This window comes from Curcuma longa, chromosome 4, assembly GCF_044706935.1.
Source record: "Curcuma longa cultivar G26 ecotype Majalengka, Jawa Barat chromosome 4, ITB_CL_G26_1.1, whole genome shotgun sequence".
NCBI lineage: Eukaryota > Viridiplantae > Streptophyta > Magnoliopsida > Zingiberales > Zingiberaceae > Curcuma > Curcuma longa.
Window position 1 is genome coordinate 22574482 of NC_133864.1, and position 25951 is coordinate 22600432.

The window sequence follows — 25951 nt, forward strand, 5'->3', positions numbered from 1 at the left end:
TCAAGAACTACCTCAAAAACTTATTCTACCATCTAAGATTTCCATGCTTGAATTTGTCATAGTGCTTGTGGTGCTCAAGAAACTTCCTTGGCCGATTCCATGGGAATACATTCCGTAGCCCTGATATTCTTCTGTATTCAAAATACAATATGCTCACATGTAAACATCATATCACTTATAAACTTGATATGTGAATGTTGGTTATAAAGAATGAGACTCACCGTGGTGTGAAGCTGATGGACCAAGATACCCAAAGAGTGGATGTCCAGCTGGGGGATATCCAAAAAAATGGATATCCGGCTGGGGGATATCCCGACGGTGGGTATCCAGCAGGTGGATATCTTGATGGAGGAAAAAAACCAGCAGGCGACATCCAGCAGGTGGTATCCGACGAGTGGTATCCGGCAGGTGGATATCTTCCCTATAAAAAGAGGGAGGTGATAACTTAGTGTGAGAAACAAAGAGTTATAATAAAAAATCATTTGCAAGATACAGTAAATAGGAAGAACCATATTATAATATGTTACAAGTGATCATCATATTATCTTACTTGCTCTTTGCTTAATATGTTGTCCGAAGATGAGATAGTTGCCTGAAATTCCGTCGCTGAGGAAGTTGCCTGACAATAATCAATATCAAAATTAGTTTGTGATAGTTACTTGAATTTATTAATAAATATATAATTTTAAAATGTGAAAACATGAGTGAATGTTATAACATTAGTGAACCTGAGATAATTGAGTTTCGACCATTCTCAAATCTTCAACAAAGCTACCAAGTGTTTGCATATGATTTGTAGGCTAAAACAATAAAATATAATCTTAGATAGTGTAACATAATTAATTTAGTTTAACATACAAAAAACAATCCTTAACTTTATTGATCATCCGTTGACCTTCTTCATTGGGCATGGTAGATAAACTTTCATAATGCTCTTCTATACCCTATTAAAAAAAATCTGAACTGATTAAAGTCTGTATGATTATTAGATGCTATACCAAACAAAAAATTTAAGTATTAGTAAAGATGATACCTGAACCGCTGGAGTTTGCTTTGTTTTACTTGTCACTTTCTTTTTCTTAGAAATCTGTTCTAGGCCCCGTTTCAATCTCTTTCCTGAAACTGTTTTCTTCTTGGGTTTAATTCCTTTGATTGCAGGATTGTTTCGGGCGCCAATTGGATACTCTGTTTCATTCAATTGCCTTGAGTCATCTAGAGATTGAACCAATTGATCAGCTTCTTGGCTCACTTTTGATTTTTGGACATTTGATTCATTAACTAGTAGCTTATCATCCACCATTTTACATAAGCTCAACATAGCATCTTTGACAAACAAATGAGTGTCATCCCTTTCTGCAGCCTTGGTAACCAATTGAATAGATAACCCACACAAATCTCTATATCGCATATTGTGAAGGAGTTTTGGATCCAAACTATCTTTGTTCACAATTGTATCATTAACTCCAAAGTATCCACCTTTTGCTTTTCGTGTCCACCTTTTCAAAATATACTCACTTGGGATATTCATGATATTGTTAAGTGTGAATATTTTCAAAATATGAGCACACAAAATTCCAGCAAATTCATATTTTCTACAGCTACAATGACACTGAATTTTTTCATTTGATGAATCAAGTGTAACTATATGATGGTACTTTTTTTTGTGTGAAGTAACTCTATATGTTGCATGTGATCCAACATTCTCATACATTTCTGCAATAGAATCATGAGATTTGCACCACTCTTGTTCAAAACACTTGTATGCCTCAGGAGTATAAGTACAACTCGCATGCTTTAATATTTCAACTGGAAACATTAAGCATGGAACACTTGAATTTGATTTAAAATCGGCCTTTAACTCATCATATCGGCGATCATCAAGTAATCTTTGGAAGTGCTTGAAAAAGTCCAAAAACTTATGCTGATAAGTGACATACCTTTTCAACATACTATTCATGCTCTCACTTCTTTGGGTTGTAGTCATATCAGCACAAAACATTTGTCGTCCATAAACTAAAGCCCATTTTTCCTTTATGTGAAACAAACGTCTCAACCAATCATTATCTTCAAGTGTATACTTAGTTAACATCATGTTCCAAGCTGAAATAAATTCTTCCTCTTCATCAAAATCATATATACACGAGGCAAAATCTTTAGCAAACTCTTTGAACTCAGAAAAAACACCACTCAAATGTATTGCAGCATTTTGATAAATGTGCCAAATACACAAACGGTGATGTGTTTCAGGCCATCTGGAAGCTAAAGCTCTTGCCATTGCTGCATCTTGATCTGTAAGAATGGTTGTTGGTTTTTTTCCAGACATAGCTCTAACAAATGTATCAAACAACCACTCAAATGTTAAAGCAGTTTCATCATATAATAATGCTGCACCAAAAATTATGGATTGCTTATGATGATTAACACCTACAAATAATGCAATTGGACGACCTTCATTGTTCTTTCTGTAGGTGGTGTCAAAGCAAACAACATCTCCAAAATTGCCATAATCTGCTCTCATCTTAGCATCAGACCAAAATATATTAGTAATCAAATCATCTTCATCCACTTGAATAGCATTAAAAAAATTAGGATCATCGAGCTGCATTTTCTGCAAATATTCAAGTACACCTCCTGTATCCCCTACCCTCATGTTTCTTGTTCTTTTGGATCGCAAGTAGTTTTTATAATCATCAGGAATAAAGCCTAAATACTCCCTCCCACCTACTTGTCTAGCCATAAGATCATGAGATGCTTTAGGGGGGATTCCCACATCACTAGCCATCTCAATTTGTATTGCAGCAGAAGAAGATATATTCCTATGACATCTGTAGAGATGTGTTTTGTTTGGACTTGAAAGATAATGATTATGCTCTTTAACAAATTGAACCACAAAAAACTTGGTAGTATTCCGACAACTAACCTTCATTTTAGCATTACAACCAAACCTTGTTTCAGGACGACTTTGTTTCACATAAATATTTCGTTTGTCCTTTCCCCTTTTACCTTGTGCACTACAACAAAACACTCTATCAACTAATTTCCCGGATTGATCAGTATGTCTTTTAGCCCTTCTTATGCCAAATCCAACTTGTTTAGCATATTTCAAGTAAAATTCATATGCTTCCTCTTCTGTTAGAAATTCTATACCCAATTTTGGCATTGATTCTTCTGGAATAACTGAGTGAGAAATCACTGTATTATCTTCAATATTCGATCCTTTAGATTCAATCAAATAATAGAAACACATTAATCACCAATGCATGTATTCAATCAAACTATTCAATATAATTCCAATAAGATTATTAATACCTTGAACATAAATGGGATGTTCTTCATGTGCTTCAAAAACCAAACCGCCTTCATTTTCTTCAGAATCATCTTCACTTGACTCAAAATTCAATCGACGACAACTATTAGAGTCACCCTCCATGATAATTCTTTAATTCTGAAAAAAAAGAACCACAACTTGAATCACTTCAACTTGTACTCAAAAATAATTAACAGCAACAATAAATTATTTTGCAATCTGTCCGTGCTAATATTTGGTGGCCTAGGTATGTATCTAAAATGCAACTTGAATTACTTGCCTAACAAAAGCAAGAAAAGCAAAGGAGATAAATTAAATTCATAATTCTGATTATGTTAACAAAAGTTTGACAGAAAAAACCAATTGTTTTGCTATTGCTTGAACTTGTTCTTCTGGGAGACACTTATCATCCTCAAGAACCTCAAATAATTCTCCCTTAAAATACAAATTTTTACAACATAAATAGAACAGAAAATGGATTATTTGCATGAAAGACAATGTTGAAAATCCATACCTGTGCAAATTCAGTGACAACACAAAATACAAAATTTCTTGAGGGCGAAGAGGGTCGCTGTGAGCTTCGTCGAGGAAGAAGAGGCGGGGGCTTCGAGCAACGCGGGTTTTTGGCAAGGAGGAGGAGGGGGCCGACGAGGAGGAGGAGGGAGCGGGCGCCGGTCGAAGGAGGAGGAGGAAGAAGAGGCGGGGGCTTTTGGCGAGGGGGAGGGGGCCGACGAGGAGGAGGAGGGAGCGGGCGCTGGTCGGAGGAGGAAGAAGAGGAGGGGCTTCGAGCAGCGGGTTTTGACGAGGAGGAGGAGGAGGGGGCCGACGAGGAGGAGGAGGGAGTGGGCGCCGGTCGGAGGAGGAAGAAGAGGTGGGGCTTCGAGCAGTGGATTTTTGGCGAGGAGGAGGAGAGGGCCGACGAGGAGGAGGGAGCGGGCGCCGGTCGGATGAGGAAGAAGAGGCGGGCGCCGATCGAGCGGGGTTTTGGGGGGGGGGGAGCGGCAGCAGGATTTTGGGAGAAAAGTTTGCACGTGTTACGCACGTGTAAATTTTTGTCGTTTCTTAGGACTCAGGGACTCAGAGGGAGTTGGACTCAGAGGATCCGAACTGATAATTTAGATGTGATGCATGTTGAAAAGAATATTTGTGAGAATATCATTGGCACATTGTTAAATGTGAAGACAAAAACCAAAGATGGTGTTAATGCTCGCAAAGATTTGATGCATTTAAAAATTAGAGATGAATTACATCCTCAACATAAAGGCAAAAATATGTATCACTTGCCTGCTGCACCTTACACATTGTCCAAAAAAGAAATGGATATATTTTGTTCTAGGTTGAAAAAAATAAAGTTACCAGATGGTTATAGCTCAAATATTGGTAATTGTGTTTCTTTAGAAGAGCGTAAGCTGATTGGATTGAAATCTCATGATTGTCATGTTCTAATGCAACAATTGCTTTCAGTTGCATTGAGAAGTCTTTTACCCAAAGGGCCACGCAATGCTATATTTTTGCTTTGTGCATTTTACAATGAATTATGTCAAAGAGTTTTAGATAGGAACCGTTTAGAACAACTCGAGGAAAATATTGCTGAAACTCTATGCATGTTAGAAAGGTATTTCCCACCCGCTTTCTTTACCATTTCGGTTCATTTGACAATTCATTTAGCAAGAGAGGCTCGCTTGTGTGGACCAGTCCACTTCCACTGGATGTATCCATTTGAAAGGTAATCAATATTATACAACAAATAATATTTTGTTATCAACAACTCTTGATTGTGAATTTGTTTTGTAATTTAGATTTATGAAAACACTTAAAGGGTATGTGAAGAACCGAGCAAGGCCTGAGGGTTGCATAGTTGAGTGTTATCTCGCAGAAGAAAGAATGAGATTTTGTAGTGCATATTTTTAGAAAGCTTCTAGTATTGGTGTTCGTTCTGATCGGAATGAGGATTTGGAGAATCTCTTAGTGGAAGGTCGTCCAATTTCTAAAGGAAAAGAAATGATTTTAGAAGAGCAGGTATTGCAAGCTGCACATCGATATGTATTATTCAATACTGCAGAAGTTGAACCTTATTTCCAGTGAGTATATTTGATTGCAATCCCTATTAGATATTCATTGTCTATTACATAATTCGTATATTATAACATTCACTCTTCAATGATTTTAAATAGGATGCACATTGAGGAGCTTAAACAAGCAGATCGTCGTTTTATATCTAACAAAACATTATTACAAAAGCGACATATGGAAACATTTGCGAATTGATTATCAAAACATGACCTTAACAACTCCTCAGACCGAATTAAATGGCTAGCACATGGTCCAAGAAAGTATGTTATATGAAGAGAGGTATGGTGAATTAATAATCTAGTGGCCAAAGCAAATCCATGAATGATGGCAATAATCACAGATTCTTCAACAAAATCGAATGATGAGATGTTGCAATATGAAGAGAGGTTTTTTTTTGAACATTTTTGAATAATCACAGTTTGAGCTTTTGGCTACGTAGCAACAACAAGAAAGAAAGGAGGTCTCCTCTTCACTTGAATAGTTTACTTTTCATAATAAACTCAAAAAGATGAACTGCATCCAAAAAATGAACTTTATGTACTTTCTTCAGTTTATGTACTTTCACAGTTTGAGCTTTATGTACTTTCTTCAGTTTATCTTACATCCAAAAAATGAACTGCATCCAAAAAATGAACTACAACTTATATTTATATATAGTGCCAATTATTGTTATGTATTAGATTAACAATAATTAATTTATTTGTCAAATTAGGTTGCTAGTGGTGGCATTGGAAGCGATGCTGGAAATTATATTAGTGGTGATAGCAATATTGCAGCTCAGGTAACTATCTTAACCCAATATTATATTTTCATTTATTATTTATAGCATGCTTTATTATAAAATTTGTTTAATCATTAATTATTGTTTATTGTGATATAGTCAAAACTCAAAAAGATGACTGTTGGAGATATCAGTGTTAATGCTAAATGTAAGCTGCTCCACTGGTCTGTTGATGGAGCTGTTGCAGAAGGTCGAATTGCATCCACAGATCCAAAAGCAAAAGTGCATCACGTCCCTCTTGGTAGATCTTATTGGAAAGTTTGGATTGATAGAGTTTTTATAGAGAAGGTGGAGCTAATTCGACCAAACGAAGAAATGCTTTTTCTTGATGATGCAATAGGAAGCACAGTAGCTTGGGCATCGATGTTTATAGTTTTATCTGACTGATTTGGACAAATCGATATACTGTTTGTAGTAAAGATGAACATGCACTTGAATTGTTTTGTCTAACTAAATGTAGATGATTATCTTTGATATATTTGAACTATGATTTTATAATTGTGAATGTGATGTTATGTTATATTTGTATGTTGGATTTTAAATGTTAAAGCTTTGAGCAGGTTATAATTATTTGTATTTGTATTATATATTTGTGTATATAGGTCTATTATATTTTAAAAATATTATTATCCGCAGCGCTCGGGGTGCGTGCTGCGAAAAATTGCACCTTTCTGCAGCGCGTGTGGCGCATAATGCGGATGCACCTTTCTACAGCGCGCGGGCCGCGTGCTGCGAAAAATTGCACCTTTCCGCAGCGCGTGACTCGCGTGCTGCGGATGCACCTTTCCGCAGCGCGCGGGCCGCGTGCTGCGGATGCAATTTTCCGCAGCGCGTGACTCGCATGCTGCGGATGCACCTTTCCGCAGCGCGCGGGCCGCGTGCTGCGGATGCAATTTTCCGCAGCACGCGGGGCGCGCGCTGCGGATGTATTATAACTTTCAACAGCTTAGAGTTATGCAGCACGCGATGTGCGCTGCGGATAGCTTAATTGCGCACTGCGGAAAGTCAAGTTTGTTGTAGTGTAAATTACCCACCAACATGTATAGGAATATGATCAACAACAATAGAAAAGGAAATCATGCACTAAAAGAGAGTAGATCTGTATTGACCAAATATAGAAATCACCCACCTGATAATTCGCAGATCAAATAATAGAACCACCAAAATAACTCCTCGTATAGTACAAAGTCCAACAATCGCTCAGGGTCCTGCAAGAAGAATAAAACTATCCTAAATGCCACGATATATCAAAGAAATCCTAATCAAACCAAAGTCAGTTTGATTCTATTCAATTAACCTAACTTGGGTTAGACTAATCTAACCGTAGGATAGCTATTAATAGGGTTTAACTAATCCACTAATTAGTTGTATTAATTAATTAATACAACCAATCTCATGTTTAATTAAATCCAAGCTAAACCACATTAGATTAATAAATCCAATTTAACTCAATCAAAACCTAATCACAATAGATTAGATCTTAATTTAAGTTAACCACATTCTAATTGGTTTAAACTAACCTAACTAACCTAATTACATAACTCTAATAAATAAATCCAAATCTAAGCACCAACAATTCTATTATAATTCCTAAAATAATTTGACTCAACCTAACCTACAATAGATCAATAATCTGATTAATCCAAGCCATGAATCGAATCTCACAGCTCCTCACCCTATAGAACAGTATCAATTAACAACTAATTAATTCCCCAATTGAATAAAGGAAGGAAGCTTACCTAGGACAAATGGGATACCCTATAATCCCTTGCTTTAACAACCTTAGTTCTTAATCACAGTTGCTGCCAACACCCAATTGAGTAGATCCAAGCAAACAAGAACATTTGACACAGGGGAAAAACAAACCGTGATGAACAAGAAAAGAAGAAAAACTCAAATACAATAGAGGAGGAAGTTCCTCACCTCAGATTTGCTCCTAGGCCCTGTCTTAGATTTCTTTGCTCTAAACCTTAGCTCCACTCGATCAAGCAACCATGAATCTGATCAAACAGAAATCATAGTCATCAGATCAGTCCCATGATTCTGAAATTCCCAAATTAACAGATCCATTTCCTATCAATTCAATCTACCACAAGCAACCTACATTTCAACCAAAACCCTAACTCCCAATAGGTCAACAATCTCAACAAAACACTAATAGATCCAACCAAAATTTCAAATCAGAATTAGAAATCTCACCTTCGATCGGTTAGAAGACTTCCTTGGCATATTCAGATTCAATCGTGGTCGCCCTATGCTAGGTAGCTATGGAAAGCTCCAAGATCTGGTTCTTGAAGGCGATCAAGAACCACCTGCTCCGATCCTCCTCCGTATGTCCCTGCCCTGCTTGACCAACGAACGCCGAACCCTCTAATCGCCAACCCATCAAGACTCTCCGCCGAAACGCAGACCTCCGATCACTCTCAGCTCCGAGAAATCATTGGAAGGTGATCGTGGGGGCGCGAATAGTAGGAAGAGGGGAAAACTCCGGGCGAGATGGGGAAGAACCACCGCATCAAAGGGTCAATCGCGAGGGAGAGGAGAGGAAGAATCGCTGATCGTGAAGGGGAAGAGGGCTTCGGCGTGGAGAGGGGATCGCGACTTCGATGAAGATGGGGAATCGCAGCTGGAGTTGGCTTCGGACGCGATGAAGAGAAGGAAGAACGCGGCTTTGCGATTTTGGGAAGAAGAACGGGTTGATGGCTTAGTGGGTTAACGGGTTCAAGCTTTTAACCCATTAAGGCTTATCTTAAATGAATTCAATTAAGCTATAAATTAAGCACCTTTAATTAACTAAAAGGTTGAGTTATTTAGGTTTATGGGCTAACCCAATTAGCTTAATTGGGTTGCCTTAAATTGAGCTTTAGGGATTGATCAAATTTGGCTACATTAATAACCTAGATTAAAACCCAAATCCTTAATTAATCAAGCCTCAAATACCCAATTAACCCCTTAATCTTTACCAATTATGGTTAATTATTTGCAATTAACCCCCTATAATTCTCATATTTTACCCCTCAGATCTGATCTGATCCCTTGCCCTAAATCCAGCTCTGATTCCATCCTTTGCTGTTGAAATCCACCTACACTCCTTCGATCCGATTCCAACCAAATCGAGCTGTGAGCTCAATCAAATCCCAAAATCAACACCCAAAGATCCAAGAAAACTCCAACACAACCAAGAATCAACCAATAATTTAAGCTTACCGATTATCTTCCCTCAACTCCGATCCTCCTCTATTCGCGTCGCTCGAATCGCTGCCACCTGAACAAAACGCAAATCCAGCCTTCGCCCGATGAACGTTTGATTTATCGGCCAAAGGTCCTGGTCGCCGGCAATCACGTGATGTCTTCCTTAGCTTCGAGCAAGCGCATCTATCGATCGGGAGAAGAAGAAGTAGAGGAGAAAATCATAATCTGGGAAAATATAGTGATCATGGTTTTTAAAGCCTTCTTAATAGGTTTCGGGTTTAACCCAACCTGAACCCAAACCCAATATCAAATGGGCTGGTTAATTGGGTTGTAATTGGGTTTTAATTGGCTGATTTAATTGACCTCTTAAATGAGCTTCCTTAATCCCCCCTTAAACCTTAACAATTAGGGTTAATTTATTTACAAATAACCCCTATAATTTCTCATATTTTACAAGTTGATAAATTGAAATGAAGGTGGTATTGATCAAGTCAAAGTACTCAAGAATGAGGAGCTCAAATCAAGAAGAGCTTGATAGACTAAGGATAATAGCTTAGATCAAGGTGCTTAGATTAAGGTGCTATTTCTAAGGTGTTGAATGAAGAGAGTGCACAATGTTTTAAGAGGTCGAAAAATGTCAATGATGTCAAGGGGCAAAGAGCTAGTCATAACTCATTAGGTATAGGCTTTTGATTGCATAAAATCATATGAAAAACTATGCTAGTCGCAAAAATATAAATTGGTGTTCTAAAAATAAATATGTATATATGTAGAGTGTGTTACAAGTGAAACATGTTTGGGATTTTGTATCTTGGAGTAGAAAGAGTGGACTAGATAGTGAACTTGATGGTGAACTTGATTGTCCTAAAGTGTCTTGCATTTGATGTGATTGTGGGTATGCCATTCAATTGGGAATAAATGCAATGGTAAGGTCTAATATTAAATTGGTAACTTTTGATCTAATAGGATGCAAGTGTGATTATTTATATTTTGTGTAGGCAAATGAGGTTGCGAGTTCTTTGAGTAGAAAATTAATATAATTATTTATCTTAGAATGGCATGGAGTATTAGACATTATAGTCATTTTAGCTGAATATATCAACATTGTGGTGTATTCCGGTTGGATGTCGTGGATGGTCAAGCCACCTGTCAGTGATATGCCACCTCAACCTTCGTTGGACCCGCCGACGAGAAGAACCTGAGGAAGGAGAGAACTAAACAAGCGGATTAGCAGGGCATCGAGGATTTTCGGTAGGGCCACTCCAACGCTCAAGTCAGCAGAGAGCAGAAATGAAGAAGAAGAAGTCTTTATGTGTAGAGAATTTGAGAGAGAGTTTCTTTTATACCTGTGAGGACTTATATAACAATCGGAGGAGCATGATCTTCGGGAAGTAACGTACATAATTAGCTGTCAAATAGGCCAATAATGCATCATTAAAGGCACGATCTCTGACAGTTTCCAATCATCCAACGACTCAGCAAAGATGATTATCTTCATCTAACGGTTATGAGCATAAGTGTGCGAGAATTTCAGAAACCAAGTTTGGGAACTTAGTAACCGTCCTTATCCTTTTGGCAGAGCTGATAAGTTTGGTTGTCTCTTTGATCTCGAGCCGAGGAGAGATCAGACCATTTAGTAGCCGAGCTGACTGAACCTGAAGTTAGAGAGCATGTGGGTGAGCTGTTTGAGCGACCGAACTATGAGAGCATGCGGTCAAGCTATTTGAGTGGTCGAGCTGTGAGAGCATATGGGCGAGCTGTTTGAGCGGGCGAGCTGTGAGAGCAAGTGGCCAAGCTGTTTGAGCGACCGAGCTGTGAGAGCATGTGGTCGAGCTGTTTGATCGGCCGAGTTGTGAAAGCAAGTGGTTGATCTGTCTGAAGCATTACTAGGTTAGTTAAAGCACAGTTTGACCATTGACCGTTCGACATGCTAGCAAGAATCGATTATTAACCCCTTTTTGTCATATCAGACCAATAAGGATCTGTTATATCACAAAGCCTCCTCATCAAGTCTAGTCAAAGGAGGAGTATGCCGACTGACTAGACAACAAATAGTCCGAGTATCCTTAACATGGGTTAGGTCAGAGGGGCGTTAGTTCGGGTATGGTGCGTGTTAGAACCCTTAGCGAATTATTTTCATACTGAATGATGAAGGGGCGTCTCTTGTCAGGCTGGTGACTCCTAGGAAGTTAGCGAATCATCAACTGAGCCAGTTGTAATGAGTCGGTAGGTGTCGGTTGGGCTTCGCATGGATCGGCTCGGTGAGGGTTCGTTGAGTGGATTTGATAAGTCAGTACAGAGATTGAAGTTTGGTTTAGGGTTCAGAGGGAACACGTTGCCTTGTTCAAGCTGACAAGATCTCTGGATAAGGAAACTACACTGATTGAGTCGGAAATGTCTTGACTGAGCTCTGACATGTGTTGCCTGACCAGAGCTGGCTAAGGAAACTGCACCATATGATGGGTCTGCGTGTATCAGTCGAGCAAGGTGGGTCGGCACGTGCAATGAGGTCAAAGATTATCGTTCTAATCGCATTTAATGCGCAAGATACTTAATCATTTATGGAAATAAGGGGTGTATCAATGCATTAATGGCAGGGGGTGTGCGTAATCGCGACGGGATCTGTACGGTCGGATTCGCCGTCAAACGACCACTCGCCGTGTCAGACCTTCAACGGTGAGATGAGAAGTCCGGCGAGAAGCAAGGCCCAGATTGAAGTAGAGCCGAAAAAGGAAGAGAGAAGTTGAATCAATAAGAGCGGTCGGACGTGCGGTGTAGATCTGGCCATCGAGGCGTAACCGCCATGATCCGATGGCCTCCAGCCGACCACGTCACCTTTGTTGGGCCCTATAAAAGAGGGGCTTCGCCGGCATATTCGACATTATCGAATCTAAGCGCTGTCGAGCTTTTGCTTTTCACGTCCGATTGTTAGTAGCAGCCCTAGAGCCAATTATATGATGATTAACTAGGGACCTTTTGTATCATATTCTATTATTAATAAAGGTAAACTTTTTGATTATTATACTTACCTTGTATTTGTGCTAAATAACTAAGTATAATAATGTCCTTGGGTAGCTAGTTCTAATCTATATCATATCGATTGTTTGAATCGATAGTGAGATGATATAGAGAATACTACTCTTAATCATTCATAATCAAGCATTAATGTTCATGGATGATATTAATACATTGAGACTAGCATGTGGATCAGCTAGATGACTTGATCTCACAAGTCATGGATATGGGATATCGAGTTGACCCATCATGAGAAAGTTTTATGGATCGTTATATGAGTGTCATAAACTTTCTCATGTGACTATTGGTATGAATAGTCCTTAGATCTGAAGTCACTACAATTTCCTACATAAGGAGCTATGTACTTTGGTATTGTCAAACGTCATGTGTAACAACAGGGTGGACCATAAAGGCGATCACTGGGTATGTAACAAATTATATAGAGGGATGAGAGTGATGTAGATGGGATCTATCCCTCTCATATAACGGGATTGATATCTTGCGGCCTCTTGATAGAATAGGACTACGAAATGCATGACCATGCTCAAATGAGTCAATATGAGATATTGAGCTCATTTGCTTGAGTAAGTCTACTAGGGGATCAAGAAACACAAAGATTGATAAGAGGATGACACGGTCTATGCCTCATTAATCAATCTAGATATCAAAGATAGAAGGATATGGTCATACATTGTCATAGTCACGAAGGTTATGTCGGATCTCGACATTCTTGTCACTTGGGTAGCAATGATGCATTGTTAGATGCCGCTCATTCACTACAACAAATTTGAAACATCGATGCCCAAGCTACTGTGCTTCCTATTGCATCCTCAAAAAAAAGCATTTCTTCGTTTGGTCAAATTAGCTCCACCTTCTCCACAAGAACTCTATACTTTCAAGATGCTTAACAGTTGAATTTTTTTTCCACAGAAGCTCCGACTTTTGATGGTTTAACTTCAAAGCCCATTCCACGCACTCTACCTCGAGATTCCTTGCCAATACAAGGCCAATTGCATCATCAGTAATGTTAGTTGTGTTTAAAGCTTCGGGTGGGCAGTCTTCTATTTCTTTCTGCAAATATCAATATACAAATATTGTAAAATAGCTTTATCTGCAGTGATAGCATAGGTATGAAAACTCTTATTACTATTTTATCTCCAATAGCTTGACTAATAGGTTGCAACAGCAATTCTTCAAGTTGAGGATACGAAGGTGGTTGCACTGGTAAACGATAAAAGTCCAGAAAACTGAAGACAGAATACTATATGTAAAGTTTATATGCCTCGAGCAATTTTCTGCCAAAATTCTGAAACAGAAACAAATGCCTACGAGCTTTCTGGTATAGTTAGGTTCAAGTCTTAAAAGAAAACATACTTACAATGTTCAAGCTCACTACGTGAAGAGGAGCATCATAGAAAGCGATATCGTTCAACTCAGTACCAGTCCACTTGTGCAAAGTGATCTTTGGACCAGATGCAACCAACAAATGACCTTGGAGAGAAGCTATGGCAGACACAGCACCCTTTAACTCTTTCGAGTAAACCTTAGAAACCTGTCAGACAAAAAAATAAGCAAAACTAAAAAAAAATCCAAACCAAGTTCAAAAAGTAAAGCTTTATTTAGTTAATGAAAATTAACTTTCTATTTTACTGAATAATTACCACATTCTGAGAACTGTCAACATTTTTAACAAAAGTGTACAGTAGCATTCTTCCTCTAGCAGCTACATCCTCGCCCTGTACATAAGCTGTCCCGATGGCTAAAAGGGTTTCATTTTCCTTTGTCGTCGTGTTCTGCAGAGACAATACCAAAGTTATTAACAAGAAATTTATTAAAAAGAAACCAGACTAAAAATGTTCAGGATGAATGATGTTAGGACAAAACATATTCTAGAGCATGTCAAGTTAAATAAACTGCCAAAAATTCTATGATTTCTTGTTCAACTTACAAATAATGTGACCACTCTAACAGTAAGCGCATTTTCAGAGGTTTGCATCGGAATTGTAGCCTTAGTTTCCCATTGTTCTCCAGGCATGGCAAGTCCTAAAATGCGGATCTCAAACTCATCGATAGTATAATTTTTTTGAAGATCATCGGAGTTGACATTATCATTGTCATTCATGTGAACAATATCTTGATCAGCAATAGAATAAGGACTTGATTAAGAGGTCGAACAACCTGCAGAACAAGAGTTGATACTAAAAGCATGCGAGCGAATTATGTGAACCGAAATAATAATGCTTGCCAAAGAGTACCAAAATTATGAGAACTGCAAGATCTAAACAACATAATGGTGTCAAAGCACTAAACTCGTGAACGAAGAATGACAAAGAATAGAAATCTTCAAACTATTGTAAACTTTCCAGATTAGCATATTTTGTTATCAAAACCTGACTCAGTATTTAAAGCAATGAGCATACAAGCTTTCATGAAAATGACGTGCAGCAGCATTAACAAGTCTCCAGATACTTTTTTTCACTATAAATTTCATGACACATTTCTTCCAAGTTCCAAAGTCTGAACCCTTAAACTAACTGTCTGATTATACTTGGAAGAGAAGGCATTTGACAAGTAGGCTGTGAAAAACTTCACATAGTAGGCTATGAAAAACTTCACATAGTTGCATAAGCAAGGAAATTGAAATAAAAAGACATGTGGTAACCAAACACTAGAATTGCTATACAAGGAACTATGATATACTTTAGAGAAAAGATTAAAATTTTCAGAAATTTAAATCCAATACAGATGATAGCTTACTTGGAAAGATACTATCAGTGGATACAGGTTTCTCTCAGCATAATAGGTGACTTGATGAGGGGTACCCCTCAAAGGAATCTGACAGAATAGCTAACAGCATTAGTTCTTCCAAATACTAAAATGATGTAGAAAGCAAGATGCTTCTGCTATTTTCACCTTCTCAACTGGCCAGTAATTATCATAGTTGCATCTAGATGGTAGTTGGCATATTTTCAAATAACCCTAAGACGAAAAGGCAATGTGACTTGTTTTGTGTTCCTTGTAATCAAATTAACAAAATCAACTTAAAGGAACTTATAAATATCAATTTGCAATTACCTCTGAAGTAACATATATTAATCCATGATTGCAATTTAAATTGTGCAGAACAGTGAAGGCCACAATGGAGCCATCGCAGAGCTACAGAGATTCAAATGAGGAATCTTAGATAGAACAAAGAGAACAATCTTTTGTGTTAGATGATAAACATGAAAAACGGCATCTTAAAGCTCAACCATCAGTGATATAAAACCATAAATCGTAAAGTGATATTCCTTTCAATGAATAGACCTTTTTCTGCCTTTACAGTAACCAAGTCACATGACAATCCAACTACAGCATCTTCAAGTTCATTAGTGTGAAGATATCCTACAACAGCAATTCTTCAAGTTCATTAGATTCACTTATATATATAGTTTTATTTATTGCAAAATCAAGTAAGCTTAATTTTCATTGTGATTGCATGAAAGGATCACTACAACAATAATTTTGTTTTTGTTAGAGTTCAGATATTGTACCTATATGACCCATAAGGCTAATTGAGTCTTACCAACGGTTTAGAAAGCTGCCATTAAGAGAAGAGTCTTAGCCACCGGGGCACACTATCATAACAAATGCAGCTAGCTGGTAAAACATAACATAATATGTAGCTAATGTAGCTAATGCAGCTAATGCAGTGGGATCGGTGCTCCTATCATAACAACTGCAGCTAGATGGTAAAATAGAAATTGCAGCTAATGTAGTGGATGTAGTTGATGTAGCTGGATCGGTGCTCTTATCATAACAAAATACACGACTGAGGAAAACAAAAATAAGCACACGAAATCAAAAATAATTGCCTCAAATCATGGCAAGCAGGGAACCCTAAAATTCCTTTATCAACCCAAAAATTAATAGCCTCAAATCATGCCTAAAATTAATACCCTAAACTTAGAAATACCTTTATCGCCGCTGCTCGGACTGAGGAAAACACGGACTGAGGAGCTGGAGGAGCATGGACTGAGGAGGAACGGAGCCAGACTGAGAACGGCAAGCACGGACTGAGGGAACGACGCGAGAACGAACGGAGGGAAGGCGCGACGGTAGAGAGGAAGCCCGACGGTGGAGGAAGCCCCACGGTAGAGGGAACGGCGAGCACGGTGGAGGGAACGGCGGACTGAGAAGGAACGGCAAAGGGAACGGCGGTGGAAGGAACGGTGGAGGGACGAGAACGAACAGAGGGAAGAAAGGACGGGGAGAACGGCTTGAGGGAACGGCGGTGGACTGAGAAGGCACGGCGAGCACGGCTTCAGGGACGAGAACGGACGGAGGGAAGAAAGAACGGGGGGTGGTTTTGAAACCTAGCCGAGTCGGGGTAAGGAATCGCGACAGACGCCGCAGGGGGAGGGGTTGAAAGAGCGCGTGATTTCTGATTTTCTCAATTAACTCTTTTAAGATATATTTTTTTAATCCTTTTAACAGCATACATCGATGCACGCTGTCAATACCTACAAATATTAGTTACTATTTACAGCGTATAATTTTTGCACGCTGCGAAAAATAATATTCGCAATGCACTTTTATTTGTGCGTTGTTAATTGTAAAAATATAACATATTATCCGTAGCACACATATTAGGTGCGCCGTAAAAACCATTATTAACAGCACACTATAATTGTGCGCCGTTAATGACATGCTGCGGAAAGTCAAATTTGTTGTAGTGCTTATACATGTATATAAGAATATTATACTCTTGACATGCAATGCTTTGGCCAAAGACTTTAAGTAACAATCCTGACAAGCGACCATAAGGTATACATCTTCCTTTTTAAGGAGTGGTGAATCATCTGTGAGCTATCCAAATACCTTCGGGGACTTTAACTTATGCTCATTCATCCCGGATCCACATCTCCTTGAAAATGTTTGCTTAAGATGTCAAAGTATAAGTCTCCATGACCAAGATGACTTAAATACCGTAGGTCAAAAAAAACATACACTTAAGCTGCACTGAGAATGTAAGGGTAAGTCTATTAGGTTAGATCTACAGGATAAGACTTAGTTAAGCCTAATAGGTCAGACATACTATAGTTAGGCTTAGGTCAAACCTGGAGCTAAGCTTATAGGAACCAGGAGCTAGAAGCATGACTGAGGAAGCATAAGAAGAGCAAATAGAAACAGTTAAACTAAGCCCAAAGTCAACTCAAGTCAAGCCTGGTTGAACTCACTCCAAGCGCTCGAACTATCCAAGCACCCTTGAATGATAACCAACGGAATCGAATTGAATTGGATTGGTCCAGGGTGTCTTAAAAGGGATTAGGGCACCCAAAAGAGTTTTTATAAGGCCATCAATATGTAACATCAAAAAATCCAGCAGTGCTGTCGAACATGACCAAAGTCATACTCGTGCAATCGGAGAAGTTCTAGGAGGAGTGCATTATGCTGAAGACTTCTAGATCGGCCTACATGAGTGTTTACTTATTTATTCCATTTTACTTTTCCATTTCTCATTTTATATTATATTCATTGTAAGATAGGTTTCTTCACCTTCGAAAAAGTTTCAAAATAGAGGCTATTAGTGGGCGGGCTCCTCACGTACGTAGGTCTTGGATATACTAACCCTGGGAGATTATGAATCAAGTAAAATCAATGAGTCTTTATTTTATTTCTAATATCCGCTGCAAGTTCCCTGTGAAAGTAAATAGAACGAATGAACAAATGAGGGTTATTCACCCCTCACTCTAGCACAAGCACTTATCCTACAAGCACAACGATCAAATCGAGATGAAGGCTATAAATAGACTGAAGCTTGAAGAAGAAAATGCACAACACACATTTTAATTCTTGTTTTTAGTTTCTTTATTGTTCTTGTACTCAACTATTATAAGGGGCTTCTCCGCCTTTGACTTGTGTTCGAAGAAGGAGATCTTAGTGGAGCTTTTTATAGTCTTGGACTAGCAACCTCCTAGTTGCAAACCAAGTAAATTTGTGCCTCTTAATTTTATGTTATGTTCAATTTTTAATTAATGTGTGTCTTTACTAAGTTAGTTAGCAAGAGAAATAACATGTTTTTGTAGGTCGCAATTCATCCCTCCCCTCTAGCAATCTGAACAGCTTTCGCTGCACCAACACAACCTCTTACAAGATTCAACAAGGCACAATCATAATAATAATAGTAGTAATAAGAACTTAAATAAAAGAAAACTAAGTTGTGATGATTCGGTCTGATATCCTAAATGCCACAACACTCCTTCTAGAGCTTCTCATATCACACTAGAAGAACTTGAACTAAAAACATAGGGATTGTTTGTGATTGTTGATGGAAGCATATGCCTCAACTCTCCTTTTATTGAGCCTAATTGGCAATCTTCTGGTCGGTTGGACCTCCACTAATTTGGCTGCAAACTCGATCCTCTTTAAGCTAAGTTTTAGACTTTCGATTGCTTGAAACACCTTTTGGTCATTTGGAACTCAGTCAAAACTCATCTGTTGACCACCAAATATGTACAGGATAAAGTTGAGTCACCCAGACAAACTTAGTTCCAATCGATCAGACCAAATCTGGTTGCCTAGACCAATTCACCTTGAGTCCAACCTCTAGATGCACCTCGATCTTCCAAGTGTTCATATAGCTACAACCTACAAAAATCATGCAAAACCTAGTACTTGATCTACCTAACCTATTATGTTTTCTTGTTCGGAGTTCACTCCTTCAAGACTTTACCTTTGCTAAGTGTTCATTTTCCAGCTGATCCACTCAGACTTCCATCACTTAGTTCCCAACAAGATCTTTCACTGTCCAGTTTCCAACTAGGTCTACCATTGCCTAATTTCCAATTAGGTCTTCCACTACCTAGTTCCCATTTATGATTTTACTATCTAGTTTACAACTAGGTCTTCCACTGACTGTCAAGCATCTGATCACTCTTGATCTATTTTGACTTCTTACTTCTTTCAAGCATCTAATTAACTTTGACTTGTTTGGACTCTACATTTAGCTTGATCAACCTTGATCAAATTACTTGGTCAACCTTAATCAAACTCCATTAAATATATTGTCCAAACAAACTATTAAAAGCTTAGAAGCCGATTACACCAACACTTACTGCTTTTATCATACGATTGGATCTTAAAGCTATCATCTAATGTTAATTTTAGCTAAAAATATCAGCTAAAATTTATTTTGGTCGATAAATGATATGTCCATATTTTAAAAAATTTATTGACCAAGATAAGTTTAGTCAGTAAATTATTGGCAAAAATTATTTTGGCCAAAACTTTTTTGTCGGTAATCTTTTCTTTTCTCATAGTGCATATGCAACTATTAGCATGCATGTATAAAATACTTGGTAGTTGGCAATCATAGTACAATGATCAAATGATATATTGTTGACATTCAAATTATTATAATTTTTAGGAAATTTTAACTTTGCATCAAACATCATGCAAATTTAGGATTTTTGTAAAATTATTTTCCTAGGTAGAATAAATGTATTTAGATGTGCTCCTATGTTTTCAAATTTAGTAGATATTTTAAAGATTCCTAAAATTCAAAACTTTTAAAGGTCAACCTATTCAATCCATTTCTTCCTTTCTCCAGTCGATCCTCTTTTCTTCGATACATAGTTTTCTTCTCCAATGCTTCCAAACTCAAGATCTCACCCCTTTTTTTTTGCAAAAAAAAAAAAAATCATGGAATGAAGGTATATCTATCGCACATCTCTCCTTCTTTCTTCAAACTAAGATTAGAGTGATCTTTGATGATTTTTTTTATTTTACTAATTTGATGATTGATATGATGTTATGGCATGAACTTTGCTATCTTCTATTTATTTCTTCATCATTACATAAAAATCCTAAATTTTCCCTATGAAGCTTAGATCTAAGGTTTTGACAAATTTCCAAGCTTGAATTCCTTTGGATTGTTGATGGATTTTTCCTTCTTCACAGCTCGGTTGCTGTGATTCGATCGGATTGAGGTTGCGGCCGTGAAGAGGAAGAAGGGGATTGTAATCGGGTGGAGTTGGGGTGTTTAATCCCATCTGAGGTAAGAATCTTGTTGATTCTAATTGATTATTAGGAATGAGCAATGAATTTGTGGATGATGTTATTGGTTGATGTAAGTGTCCTGTTCGTGTGAAGCTGGCATGATACTATTTGATTGGATTTGAGGTGTTCGGTTCATGAGGAGATCTGTTGAGGGAGTTTTGTGGAGTTATGGAGAAGTTATTAGGATTGTGAAAGTGTTGTTGTTATTAGAGAATTAATTAGGATTATTAATGTTGATTTTGGTTTCCTGGAATGGATCTGTTAACTAAGTATTGGTTGAGCTGTAGATGTGGGATTATGGTTTACTGTTGGATTAGTGTTGTTTTACTGTTGATTGGGTTTGTTTGGTTTTGATGTTGGAATTATTGATGTTGTTGGATTTGGGATGTATACCAGAATCCTAGCTATCTATGTAAATAAACATTCTGAAATGAGAATCACATTTGGTCAATGTTTGCATTTAATTGTATGCAAGTGTCCACTTAATTTATATTGTAGATAAACATGGTGTGCGGAGTCACACACAGAAGACCATATTATCAGTTCCTTATAAATTATAAACAGTGTTCACAACCAAGATGGATTGGACAAACCATTGGACTGGTTGTAGTGTAATTTGGTCTTAGTCTGTCTTGACTATAAAATTACACTAGTACACTAAGTGTGTATTGAGCAGGACCATCTGAGGATTGTTCGATTTATACTGACTATATAATCGGACTAAACCTCTGTTACTATAAATGTACATGCTCTTAATCCCTATATAATAACAAACACATGTACTTAGTATATATTTCTTTGATTCATCAAAGGGTGAGATTTAGCGCGATAGATCAAAAGGCCCGATGAGTTGGGGAATTAGTATTATGTACATGGTGTGTTGTTGATTATAGAAGGAAACTGTGTCCTATAATCTAGGCTGATGATGTCCCCTTGAGGAGCTCATAAAGGATTATCATGTAAACCCTGCAGGTGGACTTAGTTCCGCATGATAACTAAGGTTGAGTGGTACTACTCTTGGATTAGAAGTTAATTAAATTCGAGTTGTCAGTAACTCATTTAATTGACGGACATACGATATCTTAAACACAGGGAGATTAATGTACTTATAGTAAGAAGGAGCTCATATTGTAATATGAGATTGGTGCGGTAGTTCAATAATAACCCTTTAGTGGTATGAGATATTATTGATGGGCTTGAGTTGGGTGTTCAGGGAGAACACAGGAAGCCCAAGCCCATCAGGAGGCCAAAACCAATTTCTCCTCTAGGTCCCTGCTGTAGCCTCTGGATAAAACCTCGTATCCACCTAAGAAAATTATATGAAATTTCGGATAGGAAATTTTAAGAATTTCTGAAATTATTTTTTCAGAGAAAAAATTCTGTTAAGAAATTCTGATTAAAATTTCTGTTACGAAATTATTAATTTTATTTCTTCCGCAGAGAAAATTAATTATGATTTTTCTAATCAAATCTGGATAAGATTTGATTTGATTAGAATCATGATTTTATTTCTTCCGCAGAGAAAATTAATTATGATTTTTCTAATCAAATCTGGATAAGATTTGATTTGATTAGAATCATGATTTTATTTCTTCCGCAGAGAAAATTAATTATGATTTTTCTAATCAAATCTGGATAAGATTTGATTTGATTAGAATCATAATTTTATCTCTTCCGCAGACAAAATTAATTATGATTTTTCTAATCAAATCTGGATAAGAAGATTTGATTTGATTATAATCATACCAAATTTTGTGAGATGGCTAAGCTATAAAAGAGGAGGCTTGCAAAGGGAAAATTACAACGAGGAAAATTTTTCTCTTCTCCTTGTGCTAGGGCCGGCCACATCTTCCCTCATTGTGAAGGGCCGGCTCCCCTCCTCCCTTTTCTCTTCTTCTTTTCTTTAGGGCCGGCGGCCTCTAAGGAGTTCTTCTTCCCTTGCTCCCCTAGGGCCGGCTCCTCTTCTCCTCTTCTAGCTCTTCTAGGGCCGGCGGCCAAGAAGAAGAAGGAAGGAGAAGCAAAAGAGAAGGAAAGAAAGGGTTGGTTCATTGCTTGCTTACCATCGGAGTGAAGAGACTTGGTGGAATCATCTCGAAGGATCGTTGCCCACACAACGTTCGAGAAGAGGAGAGGAATACAGCAGAAGATCGAGAGGTCTTCAACTCCTTCTAGACATCCCGTTAAGAAGAGGTATAATTTATGTTTCCGCTTTAATAAATTGTTCTTCTTCTCCATGGATCCTGTAAACCAAACACAAGAGCCCAATGATCTAAATGCGTCGATCAAACTTTGTTTGATTGACTATGAGGGCAACTTAAATCCGTTTCCGGAAAAAAATTTTGTTCTGCAAGAATTCACCGGAACGGGTTTTCTAGTGTTTCCCATCAAATGATACCCTGTTGATACCTGCTACCATGTATAGGTTATTATTTTATTCTTCTATACATGTTTACTCTAGCTTGCATTTCCTTGTTATTCCTTTTGATTATCTTTACATGCACTACTTTCTGTACCCACTGAGTATCTAATGCTCACTATCCAGACCCTGGGGTTACTTTATTTTTTCCCCAGGTAGCAGATAGATTACTTGGAACTTGGAGTTTCGGTCGACTGCTGCTATCTCACATTAGGAGGTTGTCTCTTGGTTTGTATGGTTTATCGTTGTATTCAATTGGATTTGTATTTTGTGGACATGGACTGTTGTGGTGTTAGACTTGTACTGGTGGTTATTAGCTTTGTTCGGATTTACGATGTTTTCCGCTACGTTGCATTTTGCTTATGTTGGTTAGTGTGCATGTGATAGTTGTTGTGTGGCCGTGTAAGTCTTATATTTCATATGTTGTGTGTATCTGTGATGTCTGTTGGACGTGTTATCCATTTTACGACCGTGTTGACTGTTTATATGCATGTATGTATTTAGGGAAGGTCATTATTAAAGGGGAGATGCTATCAAAATTTTTCGGACGGTCTCTCGGGACATAACAGGAACACATCCATCAAGGCCTGCCACAACAAGTTGAGAACTACTCATCTGATTTATCAAAAAAAAAAAAAAAGAGACGCAGCCAAACATTGGTGGTCGGAAAACAGGGAGGTAGGGCGGAAGGTTAGACATGAAGGAAAAGGAAGGATCCCACGGAGTAGCATGGAGAAACGATAGCTAGCAAAAAGATGTCTCAACTGCACGATGGCTACGAGCGATAGAGAAGAAGAAGAAAAAAAATGAAAAAAAAAGATTAGGGATTTGGTTGCTTGAGAATCTCGGTTGCAAAAAGATACGCGAAAAGGAAAAAAAATTTCTGTTTAAAATTTTTTAATAGATTTTTTAACAAATATAATTTGGTATTATATTCCATTTCTAATATGCATTTATTTTTTTATAAAAAATTATTTTTAATTTATTTTAAATTTCATCTTAATTTTTTTTATATATTATATTTTATTTAAATAAAATGGATCAGTAATTTTATAACAAATCTAACTTTAATTTTTAATTTCATTTTAAAAACTGTTTTACGAAGTCTATTTTTATGTAGCGTGAGGTTAGAGGAGAAAGAAATGGCTAGAGCTCTGAGTTCTGGCTCCTGCTCTGTGATTCATTCATTATGGAACATGAGCTTTTACATTATTTTTCTTCGACCACCAAAAATATATATAAAAAATACCATAGTCGCTATATACACTAACAGCATGAGAGATTAATCCCGAGGTATATAATAAATAATTGGCATAAAAATATTCTTTTTTATTTGCCTTTTATTTTCTTGTTGTATTACATTTTCTGATATTTTTGGAATGTCTAGCTATTTAAACAAATATTGGAGTTGTGTCCACCTATTATTTTTTTTAATTTTTAGTTGACATTGAATATCCTACCCTTTGAATCTATTAATAATGAGGATGGTTAATTTAATCCCATAAAAATTTTTTATCAGATATCAAAGTAAATTGAAAGACCCTCATTATGATCTATCCCTAGATGGTCCTTTTTTCATATCCATTATCCATTGAAAATCCTCTCCCAGTTGAGTCTCCACCAATCATGTTCTACTTTGAACCAGTTATTGAATAACCAAAATTTTTTCCATCGAACTAAAGTAAACTTTTTATAGTCTAGAAATTGGCTTGCACAACCCCAATTTCAATGCCCTATCGCTTACAAAAGTACGGTTGTTGCCCCTGCATCATCAGCAAATGATAGGATATGCAAGACCACAGAAAAAAAATATATCAACAATATTATTAAACATAAAAAAAAATGATAGGATATGCTAAGAAGATATCGTAATTAGAAAGCCAGAAAATGATAAATGAACTAAGATCTCAAGTGCTTAAATCAATGTTCGTGGCTAACAAAGGAAGTAAAGAAAACAACTTGAAAATCCGAAAGATCAGGAAAACATTTTGAATGCAGAAAAAAAAGTATACGACATTTATTATATAGTTTATGATAGATTACGTACTCATTAAACCTTGATTAATCCCATAATTAACTATCTTTCACACGACACTTATATTATGCAACATAATCGAGCAGACAGTTTGATAAAACACGCATGATACTAAATATATATGATGATTGCATTAAGCAGGGCATTTGTAGTCGGAGGGCACGTGCTTTCCACAGTCAATGAGGAGCTCGAGCGCGATGGGCATCAACACCTTGACGTTGAGCACCTTCGCCTTTATGGTGGTGCAGAGGCAGAGCGCCGCGTCCAAGTCGGCGAGCCCCTCGATCACCGGGCAACACTTGCTCTTCGCGCTTTGCCCTATCACAGCGTGCACTAGCCCGCTCAACAAATCCACACATGCATCCAGCTTCAGTGTGTCGATGGGGCAGGCCCCAGCCGACGCCGGTGCCTTGGGTGATGGCGGAGACACCTTGGGCGCTGGCGGTGACACCTTGGGTGATGGCGGTGACACCTTGGGCACTGGCGGTGGGGGGCAAGGTGCAGGAGGTGGCGGTGACGGCGGCGGCGGTGGAGTAACGGTCGGCGTCTGGCAGTATGGACAAGCGAGAGAAGGGAGGAAAAGAGCGGAGTTGGCTACGAGTAGAACTAGAGCGGCCATGAGATTCCTCGCCATGTCTTTCTCCTCCGATGACATGATAAGTGAATGCAGCTCGCTACGGTTTATATAGAGTCGGAAGTCTTCGCCTGACCCACTGGAAGTCGTTGGCTTTGTCCACGTTCATCGTCCCTTAGTTGCATCCCTTCTGTAAGTATAATTTTGATTATACGCCTATGGAACGACGTAGCAAGCTAGCTAGCATAGGAGTTGGTAATAACTGCCAAAATAATATCGCGTTCAAGTGTTATTTACTTGAAGCATGAACTACACATAATTTGCAAACGGATGGCTTAGAGGAGTACTACTGTACGCGTTACGCGGTTCTCGATTTGGCCCTTAATGTGACCTGTGGATCTAGCAATTTCCCTTTAGACAAGTTGCAGCAAAGATCCAAAGCATAGAGACACATCCACCTGTTCCCAATAATCTCGTTAATCATATAGCTACTCTGTCACTTCTCGTTTAAAAACAGA

General features: G+C 38.0%; 1 protein-coding gene and 1 pseudogene across 1 annotated transcript; both read right to left on the reverse strand.

The window, feature by feature from the left end:
* Positions 1-12: 12 nt before the first annotated feature.
* Positions 13-3430, reverse strand: LOC141827290 (protein FAR1-RELATED SEQUENCE 5-like; annotated as a pseudogene).
* A 21422-nt stretch (positions 3431-24852) lies between these two features.
* LOC141828121 (pEARLI1-like lipid transfer protein 3) lies at positions 24853-25525 on the reverse strand. Its single transcript, XM_074715492.1, has one exon. It carries the CDS (start codon positions 25512-25514, stop codon positions 24993-24995), a length of 522 nt encoding a protein of 173 aa, XP_074571593.1. The 5' UTR covers positions 25515-25525; the 3' UTR covers positions 24853-24992.
* Between the last annotated feature and the right edge of the window lie 426 nt (positions 25526-25951).